Source organism: Vigna umbellata, chromosome 5 (genome assembly GCF_029865625.1).
Source record: "Vigna umbellata cultivar VRB3 chromosome 5, Vumbellata_1.0, whole genome shotgun sequence".
Taxonomy (NCBI): domain Eukaryota; kingdom Viridiplantae; phylum Streptophyta; class Magnoliopsida; order Fabales; family Fabaceae; genus Vigna; species Vigna umbellata.
In genome coordinates this window covers 70,616,719-70,625,761 of record NC_142169.1, presented here as the reverse complement: position 1 = coordinate 70,625,761, position 9,043 = coordinate 70,616,719, and the positions used below count along the sequence as shown (strand labels likewise).

At 35.9% G+C, this 9,043-nt stretch overlaps 1 protein-coding gene across 3 annotated transcripts; it reads right to left on the bottom strand.

The window, feature by feature from the left end:
• Positions 1-735: 735 nt before the first annotated feature.
• Positions 736-8,891, bottom strand: LOC124841159 (ARM repeat superfamily protein). 3 transcript variants are annotated; one of them, XM_088115218.1, is made up of 21 exons: positions 8,475-8,891; positions 8,230-8,362; positions 7,727-7,863; positions 7,584-7,629; positions 6,779-6,991; positions 6,176-6,679; positions 5,916-6,050; positions 5,597-5,812; positions 5,429-5,518; positions 5,108-5,352; positions 4,915-5,003; positions 4,467-4,507; positions 3,348-3,378; positions 3,120-3,242; positions 2,819-3,036; positions 2,651-2,746; positions 2,427-2,539; positions 2,110-2,245; positions 1,404-1,948; positions 1,154-1,200; positions 736-1,050 (listed from the first exon to the last, which is right to left on the bottom strand). In XM_088115218.1, the coding sequence occupies exons 1-19, from the start codon at positions 8,747-8,749 to the stop codon at positions 1,541-1,543; spliced, it is 3,249 nt and encodes a 1,082-aa protein (XP_087971344.1). In that variant the 5' UTR covers positions 8,750-8,891; the 3' UTR covers positions 736-1,050; positions 1,154-1,200; positions 1,404-1,540. The 3 variants fall into 3 exon arrangements, with proteins under 3 accessions (XP_087971344.1, XP_047173332.1, XP_087971343.1); XM_047317376.2 differs by lacking the exon at positions 1,154-1,200 and having other exon boundaries at positions 1,404-1,741; positions 1,844-1,948; positions 8,475-8,888; XM_088115217.1 differs by lacking the exon at positions 1,154-1,200.
• Between the last annotated feature and the right edge of the window lie 152 nt (positions 8,892-9,043).

Here is a 9,043-nt window from a genome sequence, read left to right as displayed (position 1 = left end):
TAAATATTTCTTAAATAATAATTTTCATAAATAAAATCACATTTAAAAATTACTTTAAAAAGATAAACTATCTATTTTTAAACTAAATATACGAGAGAAGAGAAACACAAATAATTATAACTTTTGTTTTTTCATTAAAAACATTTTTTTAAATATAAAGTACAAACATACACCCAATATATATATATATATATATGATTTTCGTCAAACCATCTAAATAAGTGAATGTTTTTAACTTCATTAAATATTTAAAAGGTTTTCTTACCTTACAAATAATATTTATTTTGAAGTCCTAAACGATTGACTCAGTACAAAACACATTATCAAGCTGTACTTGGAATAATGCAAACTAATAATTAATTAATAACATATAAGAGAGTTAAAAAATAACTGTGTATTTAAGTAAAACTGATTTGTCAATCAAACACACAAGTCAAAATGCATGAATACTTTATTATAGTAATTATAACGATATAATCATATTTCATTTTTCTGTTATTTCCTAAAATTTCCCATTTTATTACTGTAACCTCATTTTTAGTTAATTAACTAAGTCTATTTAATACCAATAATAAGATTGTTATGCAAGAATGTAATCCAAGTAGAAACATCCACCCTTATCCAAATGGAAGAATTCCCCAACCTAATAATCTTTAACTATAAAAACATTTTAGATGTATAGTCGGACTTATACAGCTATAGTTCCTAAATTACAGAAAAAATGAGAGGCGCAAATTGGGCAAGGTGCCTCCAAATACGATATCTTTTACGAAATCCAATAATTTTCAATCAGTTACAGAGTTTGATCAAGAACTGTATAATACATCAAAAATACTTTTAAACCTCTGTTGATACACAAATCTCAATAACCCAACTCTCAACCCTCCAAAGCCGGTGAAGAAAACAGACCAAACAAAATTTCATAACTTGGAACACAAGAAAATGATATATTTTAAAAACTAAAGAATAGCACAAGAAATAATTAATTAAAAAATGGCGAAGAAAGTGTCTCCCTAAAAAAATGAGAAGGCACTGAGAAAAGGCAGCATCCTGCAGAAAATAAAGAATCAAAAGTAAGCAGTTGATTGAATTCAATTCAAGGAAAACAAAATGAAAGGGCAAATAATTCAGAGAATTTTGTTAGGCAAACTACCGGAAATATTTGTCTTGCAAGGAAAACTCTAACTGACAAATCTTTTCCTACAAACGGAATTCTAAATTAACGACAACTAGTAGTTGTACTTTCCAAAGTTTTTCAAAGGGTAAGTTTTCAGAAGTAGCTGCAATATTCAGGATATCTAATAGATGAGAAAAGGGACAACGAACCATCCAAGGTGGTTTTGTATACATTTCGATGACATTTCATGTTAACCAATTGGTAAGATTTTTCAAAATTAACATACCTGGTAAAGGCACTGAACTTCTGCCTGACCCAAACAGCTCCACTTAAAACTATTTAACAAGAGATTTCTTCAAAAACATAGTTGATAAGAACCAGTAAAAAATTGCATAAATTTTCAATTTGCGCTCGCTTGCACAATCAACTCCTTTGGGCAAACGAAGATAATGCGTTTGCATGTGCAGGTGGGAGGTTGCTCAGAAGAGGTTGCATTTGTTGCCCATATAACGAAATTAGATGAGAAAAAGCTCTGCCTACTACAGCTTTAACTTCAGGCGTCTCCACAGGTGACACCACAACTTGAGCAAAGAGATTAACTAATTCAGGTACTAGGGAGAGGATCTGCGTTACATTTAGAAAAGGACGAACAGAATAAGGTAGTACAATATTATCAGAGGAAACAACAAAACAAGAATCTTTCAACAGATTCGAAAAAAACAATACCTGGGGATTAGACGAGAGTACGAGTGTAGAGATACAACTATAGACAGCCATAGACTCCTCACGGTCTTCTTTTAATGGAAGTACTCTCAAGAAAACAGGAAGAACCTGTAAAATGCATCAAAGAGATGAACACAAACATTTGGAAATAAAGTATTTGCACAACAAAATTAAACTTAAAGAAATTATAATAATGAACTATCCAATTTAAGAATCCATGACAGTTCTTATTGAGAAAGTATGATCCGTACAAATCAAGCATGAATTACCTGGTTTAATGGGATAGATTCAGGGTGTACCATGATCATCCTTGCCACTGCACCAGCAGCATTATCTCTCACTGCATCATCAGGCTCAGACTCACCAAACAAGGGATGGAGTCCCCGTAATATATTGTCATAGTATCTTGTATTGGATTAAAGAAAATGTAAAATATTGTGGAATAGAACCTTAACCTAAAATAGCATATACCATTTATACCAATTGACATGAATCATCATAAAAATAGCTCTTAGGTAAACTTAACCCAAAACACACAAGGATTATCATGCAACTATCAAATGGATCGTAGAATGAAGAAGGATACTTCAAAGCTGGTTCGTGACCATTTTTGCACAACTCTCCAACACAAAATGCAGCATTCCTCCTATTAGTTGCCTCAGATGATGCTAGTTCTTTAAGTACCAAGGGCATCACCCTCTGAGAGATAATTCGAGATCAATTACAATTGTCCAAATTCCTACTATAATTTTAAAATAAGATCACAAAGGGAAAAAGAAAGAGATTAAAAAAAGGAGAAACAAAAATTACATCAACATAGCTTGCAATAGGAGAACCCATGTTCTGAGCAACTTCAGCAAGGCAGGCAACTACCATGGTCCTATCTTGAGGAGGCCGAGAAGCTTTCTGCATTTCAAAGTGGAAATATTAATCTATGATTTACTCCTAAACAGTAAAAGTTATTGGCTACCAACTCACTGCAAATTTCATTAGAGGTTCAAACAGTTGTCCCAAAATGGGAGCAAATTGAACACCCATGGACTTTGCAAATGCCGGAAGAATATCAGACACTGCATCCATCAGCACTTCATCATGTGCACTATCAACATCATCGATTTCACTGTCTGACTCTATCTGTTGACAAGCAGATTGCTCCCGAAGCAACAATGAAGTTGCATCAACAAGTTGTGCCAAGTCTGAAAGTATAGAAATCTCAACATTACCATCAGTTCACCAGCAAAATGACTCTAACACATTGGTCAAGTAATTGTATGCTTACAAGGCTCAAGAGTTGCAAAACCATAATCTCTGATGATATCAGCCACACTAGTGCATGCTTGAGCAACCACTTCCTTGTCATCATCTTCAACCATAGACTTGATGTAAATAGTCATCACATTATCTGAAGAATCAAGCAGACTTGATAGGTTATACAGATAGAATGAAATGGCTTATCATTAACACGTACAAAATCAAAATATTTTATTATTGCAGTGGATGCTCTCACCAAGAAGTTCTTTTGCTTTAGCAGCCCCTTCCTGAAAAAAAAAGGCAGTGTCAATTGTGGTGTTTGAGAAAGAAAGGCTTCAAACTAAAGAACAAACATTCTAAAATTTGAGAAGACACTTTTCTTGATTTTCTTTCTCGCAGCAGCCATCTCCATACAACTGAAAGAGATAACCATCATTTTGGTCTTTGAATTTTAACACCTTAACTTAGCCTGGAATTAACAGAACTCAAAAAAGGTACTAAAATTGGCTCCCATTTGTCATGTTAGCCAAAAATCTCACCTCACTAGTTACCACTGTTAACAGTACTGATTTGACACATTCAGTGCCACGCACATGCCTATGTGCCCATTCACATTAAATTGGGAGACTTATTTAACACTGTGACCCTTCAGCTAAATGCAATGTACTAGTATGGAAATGAAGCAAAGGACCGGATTGCCTCATTCTCAGACTGTAACATGTTAATCACAACCTGATTAACCTCAATAAAAGAACACAAGACACTGCATTGAGCAGTAGCATACCAGCATGTCCATACTCCTACAAAAAATTAAATAACAAATTTGGAGAATAAACGAGATTTTTAAACCAAATTCAATGCAAGTCCCCAGATTTCTAAGATTTTCTTTTGGAACAAAAACATCACATGTGAAAACCAAACAGTGAAGGAATGCTAAATCCTATGAATTGTTAGTTATTACAGCAAACATAAACTGAGCACGGAGGTTATGGAATAAAAAGAATGAAAACTAAGACAATAAAGAGAACGCAGGAACATAGGTCAAAGACTCAAATACATGAACCCCTTTTTCACAAACTTAAGCTTGAACAACCAATACCAACCTTCCTCTTGTTTTCATTAATTATACTTTCTCCAAACCCAGTCTGACCGACAGGATACAATTTTAGGGGCTCTCAAGTTTTGTTAATTTTAAAGACGTTAAAGTTTCAAAGACAAATATAATGGTTTACTCCAACCGAAAACCATATTGGTCATTAGTTTTACATTTCTTTACTATAGTACAGGGAAGCTACAAAGTTATTAAATAAAAAAATTCATCTTTGAAAAAGTAAGAATGCAAAATTAAACACAAGGAGGTGGTTTTCAAACTTACATGTTGACTTTGAAAGATTGCATGAGCAGCAGTTAACGCATCTGCAGTTAAAACCCAATATACATCAGCAATTGATGGCAAATTTTGATAACCCAAGTAATGTAAAAGAAGGACATTCATTAATATTTGCATGAAAAAAAAATGTAAAATATGATGCACACAGAAACAATTAACGGCAGTTTATTTCAATTTAATTATATTTTTCCTTTTTTTCCTTGATAATTTTGTAAATTGACAAGTTTGTGCATCATCATGGGACTCTACCTAATTCAGTGTCATTCAGATTAATATTATAAATGGGAAATCGCATTTTGCACTGAACAGACCAAAAAAGTTAATTAAGAAATACAAGATTCTTGCCATGCATAAATCCAAGAAACAGGAAAACGAGTGTAGGTAAAACAAACATTCTTAAAAACAGAACACTTTGAACAAAAGATCCACTTACGTTTTAAAGAAATGATAGCCTGAAGTCTAACGTCTTCATGAAAATAGCCAGAGTGTTTAACCAATATTCTCAATGTCTCCTCCAAGTAGCTTAAAATGATTAAAGAATTCAAACATAACAATTGTGGTTATTTTGTGGTTGTGAAAGGAGTATAACCGGAACTAGACTACTAAAAATATCAGTAAAAGGATACGGTGCAAAAGAAGTCTTTGTGTGCTGTGCAAAGAGGCCAAGGGCTTGGGTTGCAGCTGCCTTTTCATCCAACACACCTGTTCTAATACTTATATTTCGAACTCTTGGTTCATCATGAGCTTCATCATCTGATGAAACTCCACCAAACCCATTAGCAACTTCATCATCACACTCATCAATGTCAACTCCAGAGCCATCATCAAGATTGCACGAAGAAAATGCGAGAGGCACAACATGAGGAAGATACTGTTCACCAAAACAAAATTTCAACTGTAAAGAGTGAGCAGGATATAGGATTAATGAATAGTTAATGTATGCAGACCTGTGTAAAACTGTCCTCTAAAATCTCAGCAACATTGCTGAAGAATCCATGGGTGTACTCGCGAAGCTCACTGTAGTCCAGCCCAAATCCCTAAAAATGACAAGAAAATTCAGATTAATCTAGTAGAAAGGCATAAACTGCAGACTGTGACAGTGATAAGGCAATTACAGAAATCGCAGCTTCTATGTAAGGAGGTAATATCGGCTCCATTCTCACTCTCCCTACAGACATTGCAACAATTCCAACTAGTTCAGTTGCTCTTGCACGGGAACGGAGATCCTCATCATTAGTTAACACCATGAAGCTTTTCATCAACTCTAAAACTCTTTCGGCATAAGGAATGAATGCTTGCTCTGCAGCAGAAGCAATAGAACCAATGGCAGACTGCAAGAATGTCATGTGAATAATATGAATTGAAATACAAAAACAACAATTGAATAGCTGATACATTGTGATTGTGACAAAGCATACTGAATCTTCCACATACCATGCACGTTTCCTGCAAAACTCGGGAACTATTTTGGAGAGCTGTCAGCAGTCTCCCCATCAAAGGATCAAGGAAAGGAAGGATATCTTCACCCATGTTCTCACAAAAAGCAGCTAATGCATAATATGACTTCTCCTGCATGAATATAAATGTAATTCTTAGACAACATGCAGACAACCTATTTAGCTTTTAGTTTTGTTAGTAGCATCTAAGGTAATTTTCTGCTGTATTGATAAGCCATTCTCTTCTCCAATGTGTACCTTCACTTCGTCAGATGCATCCTCAAGAGCATTTAAAATGCAGGGAAGAACACTTTCATAATGGGATACAATTTCAGGCTGCAAGTGCTCAGCAAATTGACCCAAAGCAAAGGAAGCTGCCCCTCTGACCATTTGTTCTGGATCCCTCAGAGCTCCCAGGACAATATGGAGGACAGGTTCCAGCTTGCTTTTCATGAGCTCTAAACAACCTTCAGAAATGACACCCAAAGCAGTAACAGATGCTTCCCGAAACTTTGGGTTTGCGTTTTGACAGCTTACAGAAGCAAATTCAAAAACTGGTTGAAAAACATGCTTTGGGATGTTTAAAGCCATAGTATCAATAACTTCTGCAGCAGCCCGATCTGGAGCAAGATCATCATCTTCATTTTCATTAGTTGATTCAGCAAGCAAAGGGCATAAAACTTGAAGAATAGGTATGATCAGCTTATGTTTTTTCAATGTACTGGACTTGTACTTTGCCAGCCATGAAATGATTTGAATTGCCTGTTACATGGAGTAAATAGCATGAGCCTAGAGAATGAAACAACTATAACAGCAAGTGTATAAAAAATCATAGAAATGTACTTTATGATCTTAACCAACCTGATGACGTGTATTAGACTCTAAATTTTGGCTTGAGCAGACCTCAAGGGAGAACTGCACTATAGATTTCACTGAATCTCCAAGAAGAGGTGCAGGAGATTCTATCAGCTCATCAAAAATTTCAAAAGCAAGTATGGCAACGTCTTCTTCTCCAGAGGCAAGGCACTGGCGTGATACATTCAAGATGCTTGGAATGAACTCACGAAACTTAATCTATACACAGATGCTAATTTATGAGTTGAGAGAGAAAAAAAAAGGACAATATATATAATATGCAGATCTAGTTGAATGGGTAACAATTTTAGAAGCAGCTTACCAAAACCAAAAACTAAAATATAAGCTATTGGCTTCCTTATAGATACCAAATTAATGTAACGCACATCACACAGACATGATTACTTCCTATCATAAATTTTAAATAAATTCATAAAAGAACAAGTATTAGAGCTCAGACATAAATTAATTTCAGTCAACATGTGTTACTCTTGCAAAGATCGCAAGTGCAAAATACTGCCATGCAGAACATTCAGTCACTAAGGCCATGTCTTCATACCAATACAGTAACTCACTTCAAAAATTGCAGATTATCTCATACATCATTCATAATCTGGGAGCTGGTTGCAGTAAATTAATTCTCATTGATAGCAAACGTAGTATAATTTGAGCTATGAACTTACTACGGTCAATATGAAAATCATTCACTAACTAAAAATGAAATTAGAACAATTTGCTAGCACTCAAGATAAAAGCCATTAACAACATAATTTTTCCCTTTTATTTTACTACAGAAACAGCAGTGACTCACCACTTCATCCCCATCATGAGTGAATTCCAGGAATGATCCCACCGCCCTGACAAAACAGTCATAATTCTCAACAAACAACAAAAGGATACAAAAGTAATTGCTTCATATGGACAAAATTAGATAGATAAAAGAGATCAACTAACTTGAGGGCGGCAACTCTAACACGGTTGCTAGTCTCATCCTGCAAGCACTTGAGTAGAAGAGCTTGCAGATCTGCAAAATACGGCCGAAAAGCATTCCCAATTGTTTCAGTTAAAGAGCTGAAGAGAATTAATGCCACCTTACATCCCAAAAAGCAACAAACAGAATTTGGTTAGATGCTAAGCTTGTCAGTATGCAAACAACATCTAGTTCAAAGCACTGAAACAAAAAGTAAACATAAAAAAAGGTTAACATCATCCATCTTCTCTAAGCCACTCTAAAATCCCACTCCACTAGCATCACTAAATCGCCTAAATAGATAATTCAATTGAACAAGATTATGTTTATTTTCCTACAAATAAAAGTGTGTTTGGATTCAGGTTCAAATAACTGAACCAACATCGAAAGCAATCCAATCCAACCCTCACATTATTTTAATACATTAATTTTCCATTCCGCCGGACTTCCAAACACACCTTAAAACAGCATAGTCTTAAGTACTTACTTCTCGATGATCTTCCTGGCCACTCTGACTGCACTGGAAGAGAAAGGGCAGCAAATCGGGCCACTCCCCGGAGGGAACTGCGTACTTCGCAACAATACTTACAACGTTGGCACTCGCTTTCCTGACAGGAGGACTGCACAGCACAGAATTCGACAATTAGATTATTCGAATTCAGATGATCGCTTACGCAATGAAACAAAGAAGAAATTAGGGTTTATTTGAATAGGAGTAGAATAGACAGGTACCTGTGCTCCATGGTAATGGTGTCAATGAGGGACTGCTTCACAAGTTGTTTGAGTTGGGGCGAGAGCTTGGCCCAGTGACCGGTGATCTTCTTGCGGAGGAGGACGGCGGCTAGCTGGCGGACGTTGGGGGTTTTGGCAGTGCGCATGTGCTGGACTAGAGCGGGAACGACTTGAGGGTCCTTGGCGAGACGCTTAATTTGGTCTTCTGCTTGGCGGCGGGCGTCGTTGTCGGGCATGAGGAACTGAATCAGCAAGAGCTCAAGAGATTGCGCCATCGGATTCTTCTTCTTCCTCTTCTGCGCCTTCTGCTGCTTCAGCCTCTCCCTCCGCCTCCGTCAAGGGTTCTGATTTTCTTCACTGTCTTGTTTTCAGGGGAAACGTAACCTTTTATAGTATGTCTGCTGCCTCAGCCGCAACTTAACACACAACGCCTATGAAGGGTTTTGGACCCGTTACTGAATGATTAATGATTAACAGTAATATTATCATTAGCATAAGTTTACTATAATCTACAAAAAAAATCTCTAATAGGTATATATAGAGAATTTTTTAAAAAAATATATTAATTT

What these genes read in the sequence shown, in the direction of transcription:
- LOC124841159 (XM_088115218.1), bottom strand. Translation starts at nt 8,749, where the DNA reads ATGGCGCAATCTCTTGAGCTCTTGCTGATTCAGTTCCTCATGCCCGAC. An exon ending in TTTTGCAGGAAACGTGCATG is followed by an intron (nt 5,813 to 5,915) that starts GTATGTGGAAGA and finishes ACATTCTTGCAG; the next exon opens with TCTGCCATTGGTTCTATTGC. An exon ending in CAATCTTTCAAAGTCAACAT is followed by an intron (nt 3,379 to 4,466) that starts GTAAGTTTGAAA and finishes TTTTTTTTTCAG; the next exon opens with GAAGGGGCTGCTAAAGCAAA.